This window comes from Salminus brasiliensis, chromosome 23 (assembly GCF_030463535.1).
Source record: "Salminus brasiliensis chromosome 23, fSalBra1.hap2, whole genome shotgun sequence".
NCBI lineage: Eukaryota > Metazoa > Chordata > Actinopteri > Characiformes > Bryconidae > Salminus > Salminus brasiliensis.
Window position 1 is genome coordinate 16900518 of NC_132900.1, and position 26823 is coordinate 16927340.

The 26823-nt window shown below is 41.1% G+C and overlaps 1 protein-coding gene across 1 annotated transcript in view; it reads left to right on the plus strand.

Moving 5' to 3' along the window:
* Positions 1-26823, plus strand: part of LOC140546225 (uncharacterized) — a 266563-nt gene that overhangs the window by 84529 nt on the left and 155211 nt on the right. The window contains exon 3 of the mRNA XM_072669457.1: positions 14567-14589. Within this exon, the coding sequence (XP_072525558.1) occupies positions 14567-14589 (23 nt within the window). The remainder of the gene's footprint in view (positions 1-14566; positions 14590-26823) is intronic.

The window sequence follows — 26823 nt, forward strand, 5'->3', positions numbered from 1 at the left end:
TGATAATAAAAAGATTTATTACTTTTTAAAATATATCTACCAAATGTCATTCATTTATTATTAGAATAAACAAATGAAGCCATTTGTTCCTTAAAATGCGTAATTTTTCCAACACAAAGCCAAGATGTGATTCTGAACAGTGACTGAAGAAAAGTATCAGGACCTCGTCTAATTTGAGCGGGAGAGATGGATCAAAGTGGGCAGGTAATTGGAGGGGAAGACGGTGCAGAGGTAGGTTGGGTCATGTTTGCTTCAAATGATTTAGACATAAACATGAGTAAATCTGTCTCACCCTTACTCTCATTTTATTGGTTGCCTCCTTAAAAATGAGCGTCATGTTTAGCTGGAGTTGCAACATTTTTAAACATGGAGTGGAGACTTTCATAATTGTGTTGCGTTGAATGATGGGTGTCTTTAAGAAAGGGCAGTAACTTCAGCCATTGCTAACCAAGAAGGACAAATTTGGGACATATCTTTTATGGGTATGTCCTTTATGTATACAGTGCCCTCCATAATTATTGGCACCCATGGTTAAGATGTGTTCTTTAGCTTCTAATAAGTTTTTTTCTAAATAATATAGGACCACAATGGAAAAAAGAATAAAATCCAACCTTTAAACATTAAGAAATAATTGTTTAACATCAAATCATGTGTGCCACAATTATTGGTACCCCTGATGTTTATACTTTGTACAACCCATTTTGTACAACCAATGTTTCACAAGATGGGAGAATACAGATAGAGGGATCTTTGACCATTTCTCTTTGCACAATTTCTCTGTCATCCAGCGACCTGGGTCCTCTCCTCTGCACTCTCCTCTTCAGCTTACCCCTCAGGTTTTCAATGGGGTTGAGGTCTGGGGACTGAGATGGCCATGGGAGGAGCTTGATTCTGTGTGTGGTGAACCATTTCTGTGTAGATTTGGCCATATGTTTTGGGTCATTATCTTGCTGAAAAACTCAGTGACGACCCATCTTCAGCTTTTGGGCAGAAGCCACCAGATTTTGTTTTAAAATGTCCTGGTATTTCAAAGCATTCATGATGCCATGCACACTAACAAGGTTCCCAGGGCCTTTGGAAGAGAAACAGGCCCACAGCATCACTGATCCTCCCCCATATTTCACAGTGGGCATGAGGTGCTTTTCTGCATACTCAGCTCTTGTGTTACGCCAGACCCACTTAGAGCATTTGTTGCCAAAAAGCTCTATCTTAGTTTCATCTGACCAAAGCACACGGTCCCAGTTGAAGTTCCAGTACTGCTTAGCAAACTCCAAACGTTTGCGTTTATGATTGTGAGTGAGAAAAGGTTTTTTCCGTGCATGCCTCCCAAACAGCTTGTTGGCATGCAGATAGCGCCTGATGGTTGTTTTGGAGACTTTGTGACCCCAAGAAGCTACCATTTGTTGCAATTCTGTAACAGTGAGCTTTGGAGACCTTTTTATTTCTCTTATCATCCTCCTCACTGTGCGTGGTGGCAAAATAAACTTGCGTCCTCGTCCAGGCTTGTTTACCACTGTTCCAGTTGTTTTAAACTTCTTAATAATTCCACTGACAGTAGATATGGACAGGTGTAGGTGAGTGGCTATTTTCTTGTAGCCATTGCCTGACTTGTGGAGGTCAACACACATCTGCCATACTTGAATGGTATGTTCCTTTGTCTTTCCCATGTTGAAGAGAAATGGCCTCTGTGTCACATCATATTTATACCCCAGGGAAACAGGAAGTTGTGAATTACAAATAAATGTTCCTACATACTCTGATCAACTTCGTAAACTACTGTAGAATTGACAGAAATACTTTAATTACATTTATTTCCTAAGAAATGTTAGGGGTGTCAATAATTGTGGAACAGGTGATTTTATGAGTTAAAGGTTGGATTTTACTCTTTTTTTTCCATCGTGGTCCTATATTATTTAGAAAAAAACTCAATTTATTAGAAGCTAAAGAACACATCTTAACCAGGGGTGCCAATAATTATGGAGGGCACTGTATATGCATTTGTAATGTATTTATCCTTTGTTCTGTATTCAAATATGAACAATGCAGAGACTGTCCAGGAGACCTACTAGAACCTTTGCTGTATGTGTAAAACATTTTAATTTGCCGTTTGATTTATAACACACACACACACACACACACACACACACACACATAACTTTCAATATACTTTCAATTTTTTTTCTTTTTACTGTATTTGTGTTTATTCTGCATTTAATAAAAATACATGTTTTTACTGTATTTGTGTTTGCAGTTATTCTGAAAGATTTGTTTTTTACTATATTTGCATTTATTTTGCATTCTAATGCAGCTTTTTTATTTTATTAGAAACATTTAAGGGATGTGTACATCTTCACATGTACATTAAACATGAATACACTGAATTTATACCCTTTTATGTCTTCATTTATTGAATGCGGGGATGTTCCCAGCATTTCACCTTCAACCAGGATCTAATTCTGACCACAGCTGTAGTCACTTAGACCCCTTTTACTCCTGGTCACTTCATGGGACTTGTATCTGGACTGTATTCCAAAATCGGATCTCTGTGTGGGACGCAATATGCAGATTCGCATATTTCAGCTCTTCGTCTTCGCCGTCACCTGCTCCGGCACCGCGGATGTCTCCTCAGTGCGGTGTTCTCATTGTTTGATATTCTACTCTAAAACACTTCAAAGTCCACTTGGGTCCCAAAGAGTAACACCACATAAGACTGCTGCCTGTACAGAGAGTTAGAAAACTAACAGTTCTAGTTACACAAGCATACATGATCATCACTGATTAAAAGAAATTAATAATGCCCTCTTACTGATTATGAATCACTTTAATAAACAAGTTCCATTACAACTTCCCCCTTTGATTCTAATCAATCATGTTTACAGATTACTTTCATCAAACAAAAGCCCCAGCCCCAGTTCTTTGTCTAATTCTTCAAGTTCAGGATCCTTCATAATCTGCAGGAGCTGATATCTCACCTGAACTCAGTGAAACAAAGTTTCAGTGATACAATTACACAGTAATGGTCCACAGCAAAGCATAAGCACCAATAACATGAGAATGGGCAAGATCACGAAGAATACACTGCGTAAGCCAGCTAGAATAGATCCCCAACCCCAAGACCATGAATCAACCCCTCGTTCTGAGCTGGGCAGCTACAGTGCGCATTTGGCGCAAAACCATGCTGATGTTACCCTCCTGAGCATCTTTGGGGGGAATATAAGTACAGCAGTGTTTACCAAGCATGCTACAGACTCCCCCTTTCTTGGCTAAGAGCAAATCAAGGGCCATGCAGTTTTGGATGGTCATTAGTCGCAGTGCTGTCAACTCAGACCTTAAGCAAATCGTTCTCCTTCAGTGGTTAATTTGTGCTCGTTGGGTACAGATAAGGTCTTCAGTGCATTACGGCGAGTATGAGGATAAGGATGCATGGAATACAGGGTTATATGTGCACTCAGATGCACCAAGGCGCAGTGGCCCCTTTCCCTTTAAGGAACTGGTAGGTCTCAGTTGCACTCACATAGGTATGGTTAAGCCATCATCAACAGTCTCATATGAGTCTGGATGTATTTCAAAAACAAATGGATCAACTGAGGCGTGTGGCATTAAGAGTATTATTAAAAGTATTATTTACACCTGATGTATGGACTGTGAAATTAACATACTGCCAAAAGTCATTCTTCCCTGGGTGCCTGAAGTAAACTTCATCAGAGCCATCAGAATCATGTTTAGCAGTTAGGATATACAGTGTCCCTATAATGACCAGCTCGGCTGGTTCCACCTTCATCTGCGGAGGTCCCGTATCAGCACCTGATCACCTGGCTTGTGGTCGTCAAAGGGCTGGTCAGCTGGTTGCGGCAGCACTGCTTTCACCTGCTTAGACACAGACGCAATACATCATGAGAGAGTGGTCAAGTAACTGGTTATCTAGTGATGGTGGACCTAATCCCGTATTGGGAGGCCTGCCAAACACTATCTCAAAGGCACGGAGACCAGTTCTTTTTTGTGGCCTGGTTCTGCTTTGCCAGAGAACCACGGGGAGGCGCTTAACCCACTTATCCCAGGCCTGTTTGTTGTGTCATTTTTGCATGCAAAATCCTCTCAACAAGCATATTTCGAAAGGGTACAGCTTCACTAAGTTGCCTAGTAAGTAAATAAATAAAGTATTACATTCACTAAATAAATAACTGTCCTCGAATATCTCGTTTAATAGTCACTTAAGGTTGCTGCTAATGTCCGTTGCTCTGGCCTAGCTATCTAGCTACACTACAGGCCAAAAGTTTGGACACACCTTCTCATTCAATGCGTTTTGTGTATTTTCATGACTATTTACATTGTAGATTCTCACTGAAGGCATCAAAACTATGAATGAACACATGTGGAGTTGTGTACTTAACAAAAAAAGGTGAAATAACTGAAAACATATATTATATTTTATATTTGCTCTGATTACTGCTTTGCACAATCTTGGCATTCTCTCAATGAGCTTCAAGAGGTAGTCACCTGAAATGGTTTTCAGGTGTGCCTTATCAGGGTTAATTAGTGGAATTTCATGCTTTATCAATGGGGTTGGGACCATCAGTTGTGTTGTGCAGAAGTCAGGTTACTACACAGTCAACAGCCCTATTGGACAACTGTTAAAATTCATATTATGGCAAGAACCAATCAGCTAACTAAAGAAAAACGAGTGGCCATCATTACTTTAAGAAATAAAGGTCAGTCAGTCCGGAAAATTGCAAAAACTTTAAATGTGTCCCCAAGTGGAGTCAAAAAAACCATCAAGCGCTACAGCGAAACTGGCACACACGAGGACCGACACAGGAAAGGAAGACCAAGAGTCACCTCTGCTTCTCAGGACAAGTTCATCTGAGTCACCAGCCTCAGAAATCGCAAGTTAACAGCAGCTCAGATCACAGACCAGTTGAATGCCACACAGAGTTCTAGCAGCAGACCCATCTCTAGAACAACTGTTAAGAGGAGACTGCGCAAATCAGGCCTTCATGGTCAAATAGCTGCTAGGAAAACACTGCTAAGGAGAGGCAACAAGCAGAAGAGATTTGTTTGGGCCAAAAAACACAAGGAATGGACATTAGACCAGTGGCAATCTGTGCTTTGGTCTGATGAGTCCAAATTTGAGATCTTTGGTTCCAACCGCCGTGTCTTTGTGTGGGGGTGTTTTGCTGGTGACACTGTTGGGGATTTATTCAAAATTGAAGGCACACTGCACCAGCATGGCTACCCCAGCATCCTGCAGTGACATGCCATCCCATCTGGTTTGCGTTTAGTTGGACCATCATTTTTCAACAGGACAATGACCCCAAACACACCTCCAGGCTGTGTAAGGTGGGGGGGGGCTGGGTTTGCTAGCTCTCCCTAAGGCATCCAGGGCTGCTACCAGTGACTCTTGCTCTCTATCCTTTAGTAAACCCATGATGCACACCTCTAACTGGTCTACTTTTTCCAAAGGATATAGCCTGTACATGCCACACTTCATACACTCAAAAAGCCCAGCAACAGCCATAATATAGCAGGGACCTTATGCTTGCAATTGATTTAGGCACTGGTTGTTGTAGAGGTTAACTCAGAGCAGAACAGACCAGACCAGACCAGAGCATTGTTGGAACAATCCATTTTCAGAACAGACGACTGTTATGACAGTTCAGTGTTAGAACAAACCAGTTTAAGAACCAGTGAGAACTGAGCAGTGTTGTGATCTCTGTGTTATGGAAGTTTAAAGTGTTGGTTAGATCTGTATTATAATCACAGTCTATTTCTGTTTCTGCGCTGGCCGGACCGGTTTCATCATTATTACAGGTCTGATCATTTTTACAGATCTCATCAATATTACATGTCTGACATGTATTACATGGGGAAAGTTTCAACCCATTTACTGAACATACATACACAGACCAGGAGAAACCGTTTCCCTTCTGCCGGTGTTAATTCCACAAAGTCGATCTGCCAGTGCTGAAATGGCTCTGTCGCTGGGGGGTGACCCACAGGCTGTTGTGACAGAGGTTGTGTGTGTCTGTGTGTGTTTTGTGCACATGTGAGACAGTTAGAACAAACATTTTGGGTGAGTGTGGAGAGTCCGGGTGCATACCAGTGTCTTGCTATCATATCCATTATCACCCCTTTGCTCATGTGACTCCTCCCATGAGCAATAGCAATTAACCCTTTAATGTATGCCTTTGGGATACATGGTCTATTTGTTGCAATGTGTATTCACACATTGTTTTGTTTGACACACCCTGATTTGGTCCACTGAGCTTTTTCTGCTGCAGTGGCAGTAGATTGAATTTCTTGCAGGGTGGGTTTCTCTTGGTCCGTTACAGGAAGTTGAGCAGCGGCAACAGGCGCTGCATGAGCTGTGCATTTGGCCACATGGTCTGCAAAGGCGTTTCCCTTGATGACAGGATCATCTGCTGAGGTGTGCGCTGCGCATTTAACAATTGCAATCTGAGAAGGTACACCGAAGGATGCATTGGCTAAATCTACCACTGTGTAATGGGTGTGGTCTGTAGGAATTTGAGATAAGATAGTATGGGGGTTTGGTACTTCAGGTGCTCGAGCCTGAGCTGCAGCATTTACTGCCTGCAGGTCCTGAACAAACCTCCACTCATCCAGGCCGGGTTTGGTGTCCTAACTGGTGAATCTGGACATGGCACTATGACCCCTGCCTCAAGCAAAGCTTGAAACACGGGTCTAATATCATCAACTGCTTCAGGTTTCAAGGGGTACTGAGCTTGTCTGGGCCTATATGTGGATTTTGGTGTAATGGATACTGGTTCACAATCTTTAATCAATCCCACAGCTGAGGGGGAAGTGAAACAAGCTCCAGTTCCTCCCCTTCTGTGAGTGTGGCAGCCTGAATCAGTGGAGGTTAGCCAAACAGCTCCACTGTTTGCTCTGCTCTCAGCCTGTACTGAAAGGGACACTTCCACATTTTTGTGGAATATACACATTGGGGTGCTCGGTATTGGCCCAATCATTAGCCCTGACCACCCTCAAGGCCCATGGCCCAATATCTCGCCACGGGAGGGTGTGTTTAAATCTGGCCAGGGAGATGTGGGGGTAAGAATTTCCTATGAACAACGCACCATGCTGTTTTGTTAGTGAGACTAGAGCAGCTGCCATCTTACCATTCCATATCAGTGCTGTGGTTTACAAAGGCTCTGTTCCTGATGTGAATTTGTTTTTCATAATCATTATCAGAGCCTTGGCTAATATGTGAAGTGCAATGTAAATCACTCTTCTTCCACTACAAAGGATTAGACACCACCCTCTCTGCCTCTGATAGAAAGTGTCTGACAATCTCCCCCTGCTCATCAACACTGCACCACATATAAGCATACCCCAGAACCCCTGACGCTACCTGTACCATGCATGGTTGTTCTGAAAAATCTACAGCTAATCCCCCCGGGGAGCTAATTAGGGTACACCCTAGTTTACACATCAAATCTCTGGCCAGTAAATTCACAGGACAAACAGAAGACATCAGGAAACAATGCGGAAAAGTTTTCCCATCTAGGGAACATTGGAGGGGCACAGACATCTTTTCTCTGACCACTTCTCCCTCTACCCCTATTAATGCTTGGGGTTTTCACAATGAAGCTCATTAGTCCTAATCACTGAGTGGCCCACCCCGCTATCCTCCCTTCTACAATCAAAGTAAATTTTGGCATACTTAATGAGCATGTTGTAAGCTGTTGCACTAATGAAAGATAGGGAGAAGAAGGCACTTCCCTTTTTGCTGTGTCAGTTGCTGTGTCAGTCCCGTTCCACCGTCCTGCCCCTCCACCGCCCGTTACTGCTCCTGATGCGTTGCTGCTGGTTTTCCCTCCTCCTGGACATACTGCTCGAAACCCTGGTAAAATGTCCATACTGGCCACAATTATAGCATCGATTCACCCATGATTCACCCTGATCCGCATTTGGTTGGTTTGGCTGGAAAGCTGGCCCATTGCCTGCAAATCCTCTTCCTATGCCCCTGCCTCGTCCTTGACTCCTCTGCCTCCCTTGTCCTCTTCCTCGGCCTCCCCCGCATGGAGCGTTAGAGGGGAGGGCTGCAACTTGCTGTACCATCATCAACATGGCTTGATCCAATGTGTCTGTCTGCTTTTTCTCTTTCTTCTTTGACTGAGCATTGAGAAGGTTCTCGTGATGCTTGGCATGGTCCTCTATGATGGCGATGGGCTGTCTGGTATACCCCATGCAATGCTGCTTGATAGCGTTGGTGAGGTCAGATCTCAGACCCATCAGGAAGTTGTTGCGCAGATGTGCTTCCCATGGGGTAACATCTTCTGGATTGTTTGCTCTCGCTGCAGGTACTTCCAGTCTGCTAAAGTACGTGTGAACTCTCGTCAAGCAAACTAGATAATCTTGAACAGTCTCTGCATCTTCCTGCTTGCATGCTGCTATTTTCCCTGTGTTCACATGTAGGGGAAAGGCAGCTTCCAATCGAGTTCTCAAGTCTCTTATCATGTTTCGATAAGGGGCATTGGGGTCCGGATGAACGTTAGCTCCGGGGTTGTAGGTGGGATCAGCCAGGCGTACATCTCCATCCGGCCAGCCTCAATCAACCTTGCAGTAGCTGGAGCCCAATTTTCGGAACAGAATGCGTTTTATCTCATTCGAGGTCAGACGACATGATATAACAAAGTCCTCGAATTCTCCTCCAAACTTGCTTCATCCTACTTGTCGGGGGTCAGACAGGCCGGAGGCAGCTTCCATCATGTCCTTTTCAATCCAGTATCGATGTACTAAGAGGGGACCCTCTGGTCCAGCCACCTCTACCATAGGAAAAGAGCTGCAGTGCAGTGAAGACTTCCCCTGGTCAGGAAGTTAAGTCCTTTTCCTGTGTCATGGCTTCGGGTATGGGAAGCTACTGGCGATGCGAGTGGGCTGGCCCTCCCGTGTCTGGCGTCCAGTTCCTCAAGCGCCTGTTGCGCTGCGGCATAGGGACCTGCGATGCCGGGTCTGGTGGTAGGCCATATGGTGGAGGAGGTTGTTCCACTGCCGCTTGATCGGGTGCTGCTCCAGCCTAGTTCTGGTGTTCCTGCTGCTGCTGGTCTTCCTGCGGGGCAGCGTCGAGGTCAGGATCAGCAGCAACTGAGTAACACAGAGACACTGGTTTAGTTTTACCCCCGCCCCTCTTTCCTCTCTCTGTCTGCCTGCGCTCTGCTTCTTCTATCCAAAACCCAATCGCCCATAACATACTTGCTTTATGTTTCGCACTATGTTTAAACACTGCTTGTGGGCACCCCACCGGTGCTTGTCCCACTCTATCCTTAAACTTATGCAGATATTTCACACTGTGAAATATGGCTCCCAGTAGTCGGGAATCAGAAATATTTTATCCACAATGGGACATACATTACACTATCAGTACCATAATCCTGGCTCATCTGACTTAAGAGAGCTGCAGTGTTAACCTTTGGGTTAAAACGTAATTCCTTTAGTTAACTGGGATCCCATCTTGTTCTCTCACTTGATTTAGTGACTCAATTAGTAATTTAGCCCCAACAAACACACCTCACCTCCCTTTGCCTACTTATTCTATATTTGGTACCCTGTACCAAAACTATTAGCACTCTTTCCCACGGTCTGGACCTATTGCTCTAGTGATATGTCTATCAATAGAGGCCTCGCTATGACCAGGCTAGTCTTCACTTGTTACACCGTCATGTAACTAAACTTCATTCAGGAGGAATGCTCAAGGAAAGGTGGAGGGGAATTAAATTTTCGGAAGTAATTATTCTGTCACTCACCACCACCAATTTTCGTAGATGAGGCTTGGATTGCAAGCGGAGGGATCAGTCACACTCACCCCACGGTACTTCTCCCTTGCTCTGTGGGATTTTCCCCTGCTTTTGGGTCCAGCCTCTGCCAGAGAGCATCCTCTGTGTGTGTTCACTTCTCTCCCCTCTGCTGCACTCCGTTGCTCATCCTGTTCGTGATGCCAGATTGTGATGGAAAAAACGTGACAGAAATGAAAAGCTGAGTCTCTGAGTCAGGATCAAAGTGAGTAACAAATTTATTGGAGTAAGACAATGCAATGCATAAAATCTTCCTCAGTGCAGAACAGTTTCTCAGAGTCTTTATACCCTCAGCCCCACCTTGGTTATGCTACAATTATCAGTCCATTCCCTTATGTAGCTAGAAGCAAAATCATCACTGTATAACATTTACTCTTTTTCTACCTGTTAGCAGTGTTCGGGCACATTCCATCCCCAGTGCACCCCCTTCACACTGGCCTTGACCGATTTTGGCCAGCATAAGTACCCAACTATGGTACAACTGTGTCCCCTTTCCAAAATGTGCTTTAAGAGGCACTATCCCAGTGACAAGCCATTCTTGGCCCTAATAGCCATTCTTGTACCTTGTACCTGAAATATCCACACATGTTCACAATGTCTTTCTATGCTGTTTATTTAGTGGTAAACATACACTCAACTTTAGCATTAATTGAAAGAGCTTTAGAAACAGAACTCTTTTATGGAGGTGAAAATATAAAAGACAAAAAACAAAAAAACAAACAAAAACAATTTGACTCAATAGCATTAAAATGTGGCTTTAACAGCAAACAAAACAATGAAATAAAGCAAAAAATAATTTATTATACCAGCTTTTATTCTAACATGGCCAAATGTATGCCATACTCAAAGAATCCATATCAAAAGGTTACATTTATTCCTTTTGATCAGCCTTATTAAAAAGAAAAGAACCCACCAGACACCAGAAGCAACATTTTACCACACAGAACCCACAGAGTTTCTATGTTTAGGAAGTAAGATTTTCCAAAACAATGGAATCACTTTACTATGCAGATGGCCCATTACACAAACACCAAGAGAATACTAAACATCATTGTGTGCAATATTAGATACACACTGAAGCACCTTTTCTTGAAACTGTATACATCTGAGAGTATCAATGAATTTAAGAGTATTCTGTAGGTCTGCTGGTAGAGACAAAAATGGCATGCTTACACATGGCGAGCATCTCTTGAAGAGTACCTAGGAGTCCTTTAGTGGAAAACTCCCAGCATTGTTTCAGCTGAAGCAGTGACAAACATACATCATTAGGGAATGGATGGCATCGACCTCATCATACAACTGTAAGATAAAAGCAGAAAATACACACTCATTATGATGTTGTAATAAAGTGCAGTGATGAAGGCAGTAGCAAAGAGTAAAAAACCTAGAACAGCCATAAATATCTTATAATAGACTATTAAAGACACAATTGACACATTTGATGGCTAACCTCCAGCAGAAGGTTTTCAATGGCCATTCCCTCAGCTAGTTCTCCATGCTGCCAATGCAAAGGTCTTCTTCATGTGGTCATTCACGATCATTAAATCAGGTTGTGTCGTCCTGTACTTTTCATGCAACACCTTAATGTGGGCCTCAGACGTAGCATCCTCTCCAACAATGCATGATTCCTTCAGCAAAGTTATCAGTCTCAAACAAAAAAGAGAAATTACGCCAATCTCTCCACCAATATTACACCAACTACTCTTCTGTGATCAACAATAATAAATTTATTCTAAAAAAAACAAACTTACATAATCGTCCTCCTCAACATCCCTCAGGAAACGGCTCTTCACAATTAAAGCATCGTCAACCTGAACATACTCTGCATTGGTGGGATACCTGCATGCCAAGAGTAACAAAATGAATCAAATGTGTCAGTAATTCTGTTCATCTAACAAATCAGTTGAATCCTATGTAAACATGTAGCCACTCCTGGGGGTCATTTCACAAAGCAGGATTTCTCAGTTTAATAACCTAAAGTAGGCCCAAAGTCAAGCCTATCCAGTAGGTAAGGAGCTGAGGCACGTTTTGAAAGGGGGTTCAGTTCCTAATCAGCATCTGGCACTAGGAAGTGGCACTGCACTGTCCGAAAGTCAAGTTTGGTGGACATATGCCAAAAAGGGGATGAGGCCTATGCTAAGTAACTGTTTAGAGACCATAAATCCATACATCCTACAATTTTTCATGCTTTACATGCTTAGCCTATTCTACAGTGAAAAGAAAAAGTATGTGAACCCTTTGCAATTCTATGGTTTTCTGCATTAATTTGTCATAAAATGAGATCTAATCCAGGTCAAGCGTATTAACATAATGTGCCTAAAATAAGAACAAAAAAATTCTGAATCTCAAAGAAAGCTAACTGGAGTCAGGTGTTCTCATACCTGAAGTCTTCTCTACTCTTCTGAGTTTCGCTCCACACAAGAAGAATATGCATATGTGAGCCATGCCTCACCAAAAAGAGCTTTCAGAGGATCTACGGTCAAAAACTGTTTTATCAGGAAAGGGTTACAAAACAACCTACAAATGGAGACAATCTGGGACTATGGCTACTCTGCCAGGAAGTGGGCACCCAGTCAAAATGACCCCAAGAGCAGAACGGAGACTCACCATTGAGGTAAAGAAACAGCCCTGAGTGAGAGCCAACGACCTGAAGACCAACCAACTTCAGAAAAGGCTGAAACTCTCGCAGCTCAACAGAACCGCTCAACAGTAAGTAGGTTGTAAATAAATTAAATAATAAAACCAGTCTCTCCTTTCTTTGGCTGTGTTTCCTTTCCTTCGAGTTCAATCCACTTGAAAAGTCTAACTTTCTTTATTTTCCTCCCACACTGCTGAGTGTAGTCCCCCCAGAGAAGAAGAAAGGTCCGTCCACTGCTTCTGAACTCTCCAAGCTGTTCCTCTAGACGAGGGCTCGGTTCACCATCAAGTGTTCACGCAGGTGCAGCCAAACTGCAGAGTAGAGTCACAGAAGAGTCAGAAAATAACTGTCCTGTTAACAAAATACAAATAAATGTACAAAGTAAAGCTTTTTTTTCTTCCCTCCTTCAATATAAACACTCATCAGCAGCATGAAATGGGGGCTAGCACTGCCCACTCGCACATGACCCCCTGAAACAAACTGCAGTGCAGCTCAGCATGTCAGCTTTAACTCTACCGGCTTTTCTTTTTACTCTTTTTCATTTATATGCACCAAAAGATTCACCCAGTACACTCACCGAATCAAATGCAGAACAAATCCAAACCGTCGTTTCAGCCGTACTTCTTGTGTTCATGTATTTTTTACCTTATATTCTACATGTTGAAGTGCTTTATTGACAGTATTTGATGTATTTGGCAGTAATATATTGACAAAGTTTTTTTTAAGATTCTGCTATTTTTGTCAATGTGTCAATATTATGTGAAATATTACAACATAAACAACACTGACAACCTCATCTCATTGGTCTCCTCCTGGACTAGATTAATTTATTAGAAAGTGCTTCCAGCAGTAAAACTACACATAAGATAATCTGATAGACTAGATTAATTTATTAGAAAGTGCTTCCAGCAGTAAAACTACAGGTATTAGTGAAGTAAAAAAAACACACCACAACAGTGCTGTGATCTTCTGTTTCCTATGTGTTATATTTAGGGATGCACCAACCTTTTTCAGTTCCTAGACCAATGCATACACTTAACGATAGATACGCAATACTGATCTGAAACCATTGTTAAATAAATAAACCGTATACCTAACCATGTGGGAGAGACTTAAAGCATAAGGATTGATGTAAATCTGACCTCACTAACTTTGTCAAATAAAATACAACAAATTAACACACAGATGTAAATGCATTAAATTACTATTTATTTGTCACTAAAATAAGAAACAATTGTGCAGGACCTTGGCCTGTTGGGCCTGTTGTGCTGATTCTTTGTCTCATTGGGCTTTAAGCCACTTGCCTATTGTCTGTTTTCTATATTGGCATAAAAGTCCTACAACTCAGGCCTCCTTAAAGCCATAGCTGACACCTATGTGACTCCAGTGTTGTGATAGAGGGCAAGTTTTTTTTCATGGTTATTCCTACTCCATCCACTATGTGGCACTATAATGGAAGTAGGCCAGGTTACAAGCCAAAAGGAGAGACCATGCTGCTGCAAAGAGGTTTACGTGTGGCTAACTTCAGGCCTTACTGTAATGAACATCCTGTTCTGCTTTGACAGAAAGCTTCTCTTTTTTCTTATTTGTTTATTTCTTTTCTTTACACTTCCTACAACTAACTTACTCTTCATATGGATATTTGAATACCTACACACAGAGGACAAAGGTAGGATAAAGGTATCACTCCTGAATTTACTCTCAGCAACTCCAACCAAGGACCAAGGTCCAGATATGGTTCAGGATAATAAAATTCCACAAAAATATGTGGAAGTAGTAACACCAGTGAAAGTGGTGAGATTGGGTATGGGGGTGAGATTAGGCATAGCCATGTTAACAGAGTTTAGTAAGTTTCTGTGGGTTGCTTTCCTTTCTGTTCCTTTAAAAAGCTCTTCTCTCTCCATCCATCCACAATGCTCTTTCTGTCTGTTTATCTATCCTGGATGATAGGTCTTCATTTGCCTACTCGCTGTTTGCTAGTTCTTATGTTGTTTGTTACTCCAGAATAGTGTTTTTTTTAGCTGAAAATGCAGTAATTTTGATGATTAGTTGTGTGTATTTATTTGGAACTCATATGTTCATCAGTGTTGCCTGGCTTTTATTCTGAAATATGAAGTCAGTGAGACCAAACATTGCATTGTTAATATCGGGATCAATATCCGATCGTAATATCTGAAAGATGCATCCCTAGTCTCATTGGGCCTGTTTTGCTGGTTGTTTATGTCTCATTGAGCCTGTTTTGCTGGTTCTTTATGTCTCATTAGGCCTGTTTTGCCTGGTTCCTTATGTCTCTTTGGGCCTGCTTTGCAGGTTCTTTATGTCTCATTGGGCCTGCTTTGCTGGTTCTTTATGTCTCATTGGGCCTGTTTTGCCTGGTTCTTTATATCTCATTGGGCCTGTTGTGGCTGGGCCTTTAAGCCACTTGCCTATTGTCTATTTTTCTGTATTGGCATAAAAAAATTTCTACAACTTGGGCCTACTTGAAGCCATAGCTGACACCCATGTGACTCCAGTGTTGGGATAGATGGCATGTTTTTTTCATGGTTATTCCTACTCCATCCACTAGGTGGCAGTATAATGGACATATGCCAGGTTACAAGCCAAAAGAAGGAAACCATGCTTTAGCAAAGAGGTTTACATGTGGCCAACTTCAGGCCTCACTGTAATGAAGATTGTTATTGGTGGAACTATAGGTTCTAATACTTATTGTAAGTTTTTTTAGCTGAAAATGCAGTAATTTTGATGATTAGTTGTGTGTATTTATTTGGAACTCATGTGTTCATCAGTGTTGCCTGGATTTTATTCTGAAATATGAAGTCAGTGAGACCAAACATTGCATTGTTAATATCGGGATCAATATCCGATCGTAACATCTGAAAGATGCATCCCTAGTCTCATTGGGCCTGTTTTGCTGGTTGTTTATGTCTCATTGGGACTGTTTTGCTGGTTCTTTATGTCTCATTAGGCCTGTTTTGCCTGGTTCTTTATATCTCATTGGGCCTGCTTTGCTGGTTCTTTGTCTCATTGGGCCTGCTTTGCTGGTTCTTTGTCTCATTGGGCCTGCTTTGCTGGTTCTTTGTCTCATTGGGCCTGCTTTGCTGGTTCTTTATGTCTCATTGGGCCTGTTTTGCTGGTTGTTTATGTCTCATTGGGTCTGTTTTGCTGGTTCTTTATGTCTCATTGGGCCTGTTTTGCTGGTTCTTTATGTCTCATTGGGTCTGTTTTGCTGGTTCTTTATGTCTCATTGGGCCTGTTCTGTTGGTCCTTTATGTCTCATTGGGCCTGTTGTGGTTGGGCATTTAAGCCACTTGCCTATTGTCTATTTTTCTATATTGGCATAAAAAAAAATCCTACAACTTGGGCCTACTTGAAGCCATAGCTGACATCCATGTGACTCCAGTGTTTGGATAGATGGCATGTTTTTTTTTCATGGTTATTCCTACTCCATCCACTATGTGGCACTATAATGGAAGTAGGCCAGGTTACAAGCCAAAAGGAGAGAGCATGCTGTAGCAAAGAGGTTTACATGTGGCTAAGTTCAGGCCTCACTGTAATGAAGATCCTGTTCTGCTTTGACAGAAAGCTTCTCTTTTTTCTTATTTGTTTATTTCTTTTCTTTACACTTCCTACAACTAACTTACTCTTCATGTGGATATTTGAATACCTACACACAGAGGACAAAGGTAGGATAAAGGTATCACTCCTGAATTGACTCTCAGCAACTCCAACCAAGGCCCAAGGTTCAGATACGGTTCAGGATTATAAAATTCCACAAAAATATGTGGAAATAGTAAAACCAGTGAAAGTGGTGAGATTGGGTATGGAGGGTGAGATTAGGCATAGCCATGTTAACAGAGTTTAGTAGGTTTCTGTGGGTTGCATTCCTTTCTGTTCCTTTAAAAAGCTCTTCTCTCTCCATCCATCCACAATGCTCTTTCTGTCTGTTTATCTATCCTGGATGATAGGTCTTCAGTTGCCTAATCGCTGTTTGCTAGTTCTCATGTTGTTAATTACTCCAGAATAGTGTGTTTTAGCTGAAAATGCAGTAATTGTGATTTAGTTGTGTGTATTTATTTGGAACTCATGTGCCCATCAGTGTTGCCTGGCTTTTATTCTGAAATATGAAGTCAGTGAGACCAAACATTGCATTGTTAATATCGGGATCAATATCCGACCCTAATATCTGAAAGATGCATCTCTAGTCTCATTGGGCCTGTTTTGCTGGTTGTTTATGTCTCATTGGGACTGTTTTGCTGGTTCTTTATGTCTCATTGGGACTGTTTTGCTGGTTCTTTATGTCTCATTGGGTCTGTTTTGCTGGTTCTTTATGTCTCATTGGGCCTGTTCTGTTGGTTCTTTATGTCTCATTGGGCCTGTTTTGCCTGGTTGTTTATGTCTCATTGGGCCTGTTTTGCTGGTTGTTTATGTCTCATTGGGACTGTTTTGCTGGTTCTTTATGTCTCATTGGGTCTGTTTTGCTGGTTCTTTATGTCTCATTGGGTCTGTTTTGCTGGTTCTTTATGTCTCATTGGGCCTGTTCTGTTGGTTCTTTATGTCTCATTGGGCCTGTTTTGCCTGGTTGTTTATATCTCATTGGGCCTGTTTTGCCTGGTTGTTTATATCTCATTGGGCCTGTTTTGCTGGTTGTTTATGTCTCATTGGGCCTGTTTTGCCTGGTTCTTTATGTCTCATTGGGCCTGCTTGCCTGGTTCTTTATGTCTCATTGGGCCTGCTTTGCTGGTTCTTTATGTCTCATTGGGCCTGTTTTGCCTGGTTCTATATGTCTCATTGGGCCTGTTTTGCTGGTTCTTTATGTCTCATTGGGCCTGTTGTGGTTGGGCATTTAAGCCACTTGCCTATTGTCTATTTTTCTATATTGGCATAAAAAAAATCCTACAACTTGGGCCTACTTGAAGCCATAGCTGACATCCATGTGACTCCAGTGTTTGGATAGATGGCATGTTTTTTTTTTCATGGTTATTCCTACTCCATCCACTATGTGGCACTATAATGGAAGTAGGCCAGGTTACAAGCCAAAAGGAGAGAGCATGCTGTAGCAAAGAGGTTTACATGTGGCTAAGTTCAGGCCTCACTGTAATGAAGATCCTGTTCTGCTTTGACAGAAAGCTTCTCATTTTTCTTATTTGTTTATTTCTTTTCTTTACACTTCCTACAACTAACTTACTCTTCATGTGGATATTTGAATACCTACACACAGAGGACAAAGGTAGGATAAAGGTATCACTCCTGAATTGACTCTCAGCAACTCCAACCAAGGCCCAAGGTTCAGATACGGTTCAGGATTATAAAATTCCACAAAAATATGTGGAAATAGTAAAACCAGTGAAAGTGGTGAGATTGGGTATGGAGGGTGAGATTAGGCATAGCCATGTTAACAGAGTTTAGTAAGTTTCTGTGGGTTGCATTCCTTTCTGTTCCTTTAAAAAGCTCTTCTCTCTCCATCCATCCACAATGCTCTTTCTGTCTGTTTATCTATCCTGGATGATAGGTCTTCAGTTGCCTAATCGCTGTTTGCTAGTTCTCATGTTGTTAATTACTCCAGAATAGTGTGTTTTAGCTGAAAATGCAGTAATTGTGATTTAGTTGTGTGTATTTATTTGGAACTCATGTGCCCATCAGTGTTGCCTAGCTTTTATTCTGAAATATGAAGTCAGTGAGACCAAACATTGCATTGTTAATATCGGGATCAATATCCGACCCTAATATCTGAAAGATGCATCCCTAGTCTCATTGGGCCTGTTTTGCTGGTTGTTTATGTCTCATTGGGACTGTTTTGCTGGTTCTTTATGTCTCATTGGGTCTGTTTTGCTGGTTCTTTATGTCTCATTGGGCCTGTTCTGTTGGTTCTTTATGTCTCATTGGGCCTGTTTTGCCTGGTTGTTTATATCTCATTGGGCCTGTTTTGCTGGTTGTTTATGTCTCATTGGGCCTGTTTTGCCTGGTTCTTTATGTCTCATTGGGCCTGTTTTGCCTGGTTCTTTATGTCTCATTGGGCCTGCTTGCCTGGTTCTTTATGTCTCATTGGGCCTGCTTGCCTGGTTCTTTATGTCTCATTGGGCCTGTTTTGCCTGGTTCTTTATGTCTCATTGGGCCTGTTTTGCCTGGTTCTATATGTCTCATTGGGCCTGTTTTGCTGGTTCTTTATGTCTCATTGGGCCTGTTGTGGTTGGGCATTTAAGCCACTTGCCTATTGTCTATTTTTCTATATTGGCATAAAAAAAATCCTACAACTTGGGCCTACTTGAAGCCATAGCTGACATCCATGTGACTCCAGTGTTTGGATAGATGGCATGTTTTTTTTTTCATGGTTATTCCTACTCCATCCACTATGTGGCACTATAATGGAAGTAGGCCAGGTTACAAGCCAAAAGGAGAGAGCATGCTGTAGCAAAGAGGTTTACATGTGGCTAAGTTCAGGCCTCACTGTAATGAAGATCCTGTTCTGCTTTGACAGAAAGCTTCTCTTTTTTCTTATTTGTTTATTTCTTTTCTTTACACTTCCTACAACTAACTTACTCTTCATGTGGATATTTGAATACCTACACACAGAGGACAAAGGTAGGATAAAGGTATCACTCCTGAATTGACTCTCAGCAACTCCAACCAAGGCCCAAGGTTCAGATACGGTTCAGGATTATAAAATTCCACAAAAATATGTGGAAATAGTAAAACCAGTGAAAGTGGTGAGATTGGGTATGGAGGGTGAGATTAGGCATAGCCATGTTAACAGAGTTTAGTAAGTTTCTGTGGGTTGCATTCCTTTCTGTTCCTTTAAAAAGCTCTTCTCTCTCCATCCATCCACAATGCTCTTTCTGTCTGTTTATCTATCCTGGATGATAGGTCTTCAGTTGCCTAATCGCTGTTTGCTAGTTCTCATGTTGTTAATTACTCCAGAATAGTGTGTTTTAGCTGAAAATGCAGTAATTGTGATTTAGTTGTGTGTATTTATTTGGAACTCATGTGCCCATCAGTGTTGCCTAGCTTTTATTCTGAAATATGAAGTCAGTGAGACCAAACATTGCATTGTTAATATCGGGATCAATATCCGACCCTAATATCTGAAAGATGCATCCCTAGTCTCATTGGGCCTGTTTTGCTGGTTGTTTATGTCTCATTGGGACTGTTTTGCTGGTTCTTTATGTCTCATTGGGTCTGTTTTGCTGGTTCTTTATGTCTCATTGGGTCTGTTTTGCTGGTTCTTTATGTCTCATTGGGCCTGTTCTGTTGGTTCTTTATGTCTCATTGGGCCTGTTTTGCCTGGTTGTTTATATCTCATTGGGCCTGTTTTGCCTGGTTGTTTATATCTCATTGGGCCTGTTTTGCTGGTTGTTTATGTCTCATTGGGATTGTTTTGCTGGTTCTTTATGTCTCATTAGGCCTGTTTTGCCTGGTTCTTTATATCTCATTGGGCCTGCTTTGCTGGTTCTTTGTCTCATTGGGCCTGCTTTGCTGGTTCTTTGTCTCATTGGGCCTGCTTTGCTGGTTCTTTATGTCTCATTGGGTCTGTTTTGCTGGTTCTTTGTCTCATTGGGCCTGTTCTGTTGGTTCTTTATGTCTCATTGGGCCTGTTTTGCCTGGTTGTTTATGTCTCATTGGGCCTGTTTTGCTGGTTGTTTATGTCTCATTGGGCCTGTTTTGCCTGGTTCTTTATGTCTCATTGGGCCTGCTTGCCTGGTTCTTTATGTCTCATTGGGCCTGCTTGCCTGGTTCTTTATGTCTCATTGGGCCTGCTTTGCTGGTTCTTTATGTCTCATTGGGCCTGTTTTGCCTGGTTCTATATGTCTCATTGGGCCTGTTTTGCTTGGTTCTATATGTCTCATTGGGCCTGTTTTGCTGGTTCTTTATGTCTCATTGGGCCTGTTTTGCTGGTTCTTTATGTCTCATTGGGCCTGTTGTGGTTGGACTTTAAGCCACTTGCCTATTGTCTATTTTCTATATTGGCATAAAAAAATTTCTACAACTTAGGCCTACTTGAAGCCATAGCTGACACCTATGTGACTCCAGTGTTGGGATAGATAGCATGTTTTTTTTTTCATGGTTATTCCTACTCCATCCACTATGTGGCAGTATAATGGAAGTATGCCAGGTTACAAGCCAAAAGAAGGGAACCATGCTGTAGCAAAGAGGTTTACATGTAGCTAATTTCAGGCCTCACTGTAATGAATTGGTGAAACTATAGGTCCTAATACTCATTGTAAGTTTAATTCTTTATATATTCAGCCAAGCCTTGTGTGTTTTATTTTAGATTTTGAGCTGTTCTGCTTTTTGCTTCTCTTTTTCTTGTTTGTTTGTTTCTTTGTTTGCATTGTGTACTGGTAATAAGAGGGTGAGTGCAGACCTAATTTTTCCCCCCTTCAAGCACTAGTGAGTCAGTCCACATTATTCTGTCTTTCCTTCACTCTGATATAGGTTAATCTTAGTCTCATCTGTCTGCAAGACCTTTCTCCAGAATTCTGCTGGCTCTCTTAAGTACTTGTTTGCAAATTGTCTATTCTAAGAGTAGTAATATATTTATCAGATGTTTCTCTGTATACTACAGCTGATTTTGGATTTGTATTTGATATGGATGTTTCACTGGAACAATATTACGTAAAACATGTTAAAATAGGCATATATTATGACGGTGTCAAAATAGTGATTTATTTGTTATAAAAATGCCCTACATGCATGTTTATATTGTCTAAAGTGAGGAAGTTCATTACATCTCAAGTTAGAGGTTTCAAATACAGGTTTGATTGTCTTTATAACTAACCCCAGCAGCTCCTTATCTCTGTGAGAGTTGTAGGCTTCTGCACTTTTACCATGTACAGCACCTGCTGCATAAATTCAGTCTATTTTGATTAAATATCCTTGTTAAAATTAAAACTGGAAATGTTGAGGAAATTAAGTGATTGTAGTTTCTCTATTGTTTAAAAAAAAAAAAAGTCACGTCTGAGATTTTAGGACATTGTGAGTGAGAGGAGGGGTGAAGTAAATATCAGCAGATCCAACATCAAACTAACTTGACTGAGCTCCCCAAACTCCAGTGAAAATGTGCTTCGATATACAAGCGAAGAACTTTTTTTTTGGCTCCTTAGTAAGACAGCATGTTAAAGTCTGAATGACTAGCGTTTCTGAGGAGACCCTTAAAGCTGGTTGCAATGACCTGTACATGGGTTACTGTCGTGGTCTTCTTTGGAGGACTTCTTTTGGAAAGGAGACTCGTGACCACAGTCTTTCAGTTGTAACAATGAAACATTTTATTCCAGTCAAAAATACAGTGTGGAGAGAGTCTGCCAATTCAGGGTGCCCCTCTGCTCTCACTCCCAGACAAAGGAACACATTGTGTTTTATTCTCTACTACACGTCATATGTTGTTGTACTGTTCCCATATGCAGGATGTCTGCATTTCATCCAGGAATATTCATTAGCCCCCACAATTACTTATGTGGTCTATGTGCTGCAGACACAACTGGACCTTTTAACATCTCTGTCACGTAAATCCGAAAGTATGTCTAATCTAAACATTTTATGTTCGTTCAGTTCATGTTCAGTTTATCAAATTTGGTCTGGGAGCAGATCCCAATCTCCTTTCCCAAGTGTAACCCATGGGCCTCACTATATTATTTCTCAACTCCATACCATTCCTTTAGGCCTATGTACATCTGCATAGCCAATAAATATACTACATTATACTGTAATATGTGGTCTCTTGAATGATCTTTGTTCCTTTAAATGTGCAGTAGCAAGGAGGTTCAGTTGTGACTAACGTCAGGCTTCACTGTAATGAAGATCCTTATTGGTGGAACTATAAGTTCTAATACTCATTGTAAGTTTAATTCTTTATATATTCAGCCAAGCCTTGTGCTGTTCTGCTATTGTAGAAAGCTTTTCATTTTTCTTGTTTGTTTCTTTCTTTATTTGCATTCCTAACAACTAACTTGCTCTTCATATGGACTTTGGAATAGACTTACACACAGAGGACTCCGTTGGATAAAGGTATCACTCCTAAATTGACTCTCAGCAACTCAAACCAAGGACGTGCATGGTTGAGGCATGGATCAGGATTATAAAATGTCTTCAGAAAAAAGGATGTCTGAATACAAAGACCATTGTGAGAGCTTTTCAAATCCTATGTTTTGAATTGTTCTTAAGAACTCAAAGTATGTACTGTTAATTAGAGGGTGAGTGCAGACCAAGCACTTCAAGCACTATTGAGGCAGTCCACATTTTTTCTTTCCTTCAGTCTCATATAGGTTAATCTTAGTCTCATCTGTCCACAAGACCTTTCTGCAGACTTAAATAAAAAAATGTTAAAATAGGCATATATTATGACAGTGTCAATATAGTGATTTATTCATTATTAAAAATGTGATACATGCATGTTATGATTGACTGGCTTTAAATTAATCTGCAGATGTTTAATGGGTAAGTGAACATTCGGTTTCTATACGCATATTGACTTTCTTTTTTGTCTTTCTTATTTTCAAGATCTCATGACCCACCTAACACACCTTTTTATCTGAAAGTGGATCTGGCCAACAAGGGCAATCCATCTTCAGCTGTGAGTGGATGTCTGCATCTGGAATGGGGTCTGGCTGGCTTGCAATTAGTCTGCAACTGTGGAAAAGGTACGTGTTAAATCAGTTTTTATACATATTTTGATTTTCTTTTTTCTTGTCACACAGGATCCCATGACGCACCTTTTTACCTGACAGTGCATCTGGCCAACAAGGGGCAATCCATCTTCAGCTGTGAGTGGTTGTCTGTATCTGGAACAGTGTCTGGCTGGCTTGCAATTAATCTGCAACTGTGTAACAGGTAAGTGAACATTCAGTTTCTATACTTATATTGACTTTCTTTTTTGTCTTTCTTATTTTCAGGATGTCATGACCCACCTGATGCATCTTTTTACCTGAAAGTGGATCTTGCAATTTATCTGCAACTGTGTAAAAGATACGTGTTAATTCGTTTTATACATATTGATTTCTTTTTTCTGGAACGGTGTCTCGCTGGCTTGCAATTGATCTGCAACTGTGTAACAGGTACGAGTTAATTCAGTTTTTATACATATATTGATTTTCTTTTTTCTTCTCACACAGGATCCCATCATGCACCTTCTTACCTGAAAGTCATCCAGCCAACAAGGGGCAATCCATCTTCAGCTATGAGTGGTTGTCTGCATCTAGAACGGTGTCTGGCTGGCTTGCAATTAATCTGCAACTGTGTAACAGGTACGTGTTAATTCGGTTTTTATACATATATTGATTTTCTTTTTTTGTCACACAGGATCCCATCACGCACCTTTTTACCTGAAAGTGGATCTGGCCAACAAGGGGCAATCCATCTTCAGCTCTGAATGGTTGTCTGCATCTGGAACGGTGTCTGGCTGGCTTGCAATTCATCTGCAACTGTGTAAAAGATACGTGTTAATTCGTTTTTTATACATATTGATTTCTTTTTTCTGGATCAGTGTCTGGCTGGCTTGCAATTAATCTGCAACTGTGTTGACTTTCTTTTTTGTCTTTCTTATTTTCAGGATGTCATGACCCACCTGACGCATCTTTTTACCTGAAAGTGGATCTTGCAATTAATCTGCAACTGTGTAACAGGTACGTGTTAAATAGTTTTTTATACATATAATGATTTTCTTTATTCTTGTCACACAGGATCTCATGACGCACCTTTTTACCTGAAAGTGGACCTGGCCAACAAGGGGCAATCCATCTTCAGCTGCGAGTGGTTGTCTGCATCTGGAAAGGTGTCTGGCTGGCTTGCAATTAATCTGCAACTGTGTAACAGGTACGTGTTAATTCGGTTTTTATACATATATTGATTTTCTTTTTTCTTGTCACAGAGGATCTCATGACGCACCTTTTTACCTGAAAGTGGACCTGGCCAACAAGGGGCAATCCATCTTCAGCTACGAGTGATTGTCTGCATCTGGAACGGTGTCTGGCTGGCTTGCAATTGATCTTCAACTGTGTAACAGGTACGTGTTAATTCAGTTTTTATACATATATTGATTGTCTTTTTTTTTTGTCACACAGGATCCCATCACGCACCTTTTTACCTGAAAGTGGATCCGGCCAACAAGGGGCTATCCATGTCCAGCTGTGAGAGGTTGCCTGCATCTGGAATGGTGTCTGACTGGCTTTCTTTTCATCTGCATCTGAGTTACAGGTAAGTGAACATTCAGTTTCTATACTTATATTGACTTTCTTTTTTGTCTTTCTTATTTTCAGGATGTCATGACCCACCTGACGCATCTTTTTACCTGAAAGTGGATCTTGCAATTTATCTGCAACTGTGTAAAAGATACGTGTTAATTCGTTTTTATACATATTGATTTCTTTTTTCTGGATCAGTGTCTGGCTGGCTTGCAGTTAATCTGTAACTGTGTTGACATTCTTTTTTTGTCTTTCTTATTTTCAGGATCTCATGACCCACCTGACGCATCTTTTTACCTGAAAGTGGATCTTGCAATTAATCTGCAACTGTGTAACAGGTACGTGTTAAATCGTTTTTTATACATATAATGATTTTCTTTATTCTTGTCACACAGGATCTCATGACGCACCTTTTTACCTGAAAGGGGACCTGGCCAACAAGGCGCAATCCATCTTCAGCTGCGAGTGGTTGTCTGCATCTGGAACGGTGTCTGGCTGGCTTGCAATTGATCTTCAACTGTGTAACAGGTACGTGTTAATTCAGTTTTTATACATATATTGATTTTCTTTTTTTTTGTCACACAGGATCCCATCACGCACCTTTTTACCTGAAAGTGGATCCGGCCAACAAGGGGCTATCCATGTCCAGCTGTGAGAGGTTGCCTGCATCTGGAATGGTGTCTGACTGGCTTTCTTTTCATCTGCATCTGAGTTACAGGTAAGTGAACATTCAGTTTCTATACTTATATTGACTTTCTTTTTTGTCTTTCTTATTTTCAGGATGTCATGACCCACCTGACGCATCTTTTTACCTGAAAGTGGATCTTGCAATTTATCTGCAACTGTGTAAAAGATACGTGTTAATTCGTTTTTATACATATTGATTTCTTTTTTCTGGATCAGTGTCTGGCTGGCTTGCAGTTAATCTGTAACTGTGTTGACATTCTTTTTTTGTCTTTCTTATTTTCAGGATCTCATGACCCACCTGACGCATCTTTTTACCTGAAAGTGGATCTTGCAATTAATCTGCAACTGTGTAACAGGTACGTGTTAATTCGGTTTTTATACATATATTGATTTTCTTTTTTCTTGTCACACAGGATCTCATGACGCACCTTTTTACCTGAAAGTGGACCTGGCCAACAAGGGGCAATCCATCTTCAGCTATGAGTGGTTGTCTGCATCTAGAACGGTGTCTGGCTGGCTTGCAATTAATCTGCAACTGTGTAACAGGTACGTGTTAATTCGGTTTTTATACATATTGATTTCTTTTTTCTGGATCAGTGTCTGGCTGGCTTGCAATTAATCTGCAACTGTGTTGACATTCTTTTTTGTCTTTCTTATTTTCAGGATCTCATGACCCACCTGACGCATCTTTATACCTGAAAGTGGATCTTGCAATTAATCTGCAACTGTGTAACAGGTACGTGTTAATTCGGTTTTTATACATATATTGATTTTCTTTTTTCTTGTCACAGAGGATCTCATGACGCACCTTTTTACCTGAAAGTGGACCTGGCCAACAAGGGGCAATCCATCTTCAGCTACGAGTGGTTGTCTGCATCTGGAACGGTGTCTGGCTGGCTTGCAATTGATCTTCAACTGTGTAACAGGTACGTGTTAATTCAGTTTTTATACATATATTGATTGTCTTTTTTTTTGTCAAACAGGATCCCATCACGCACCTTTTTACCTGAAAGTGGATCCGGCCAACAAGGGGCTATCCATGTCCAGCTGTGAGAGGTTGCCTGCATCTGGAATGGTGTCTGACTGGCTTTCTTTTCATCTGCATCTGAGTTACAGGTAAGTGAACATTCAGTTTCTATACTTATATTGACTTTCTTTTTTGTCTTTCTTATTTTCAGGATGTCATGACCCACCTGACGCATCTTTTTACCTGAAAGTGGATCTTGCAATTTATCTGCAACTGTGTAAAAGATACGTGTTAATTCGTTTTTATACATATTGATTTCTTTTTTCTGGATCAGTGTCTGGCTGGCTTGCAGTTAATCTGTAACTGTTGACATTCTTTTTTTGTCTTTCTTATTTTCAGGATCTCATGACCCACCTGACGCATCTTTTTACCTGAAAGTGGATCTTGCAATTAATCTGCAACTGTGTAACAGGTACGTGTTAAATCGTTTTTTATACATATAATGATTTTCTTTATTCTTGTCACACAGGATCTCATGACGCACCTTTT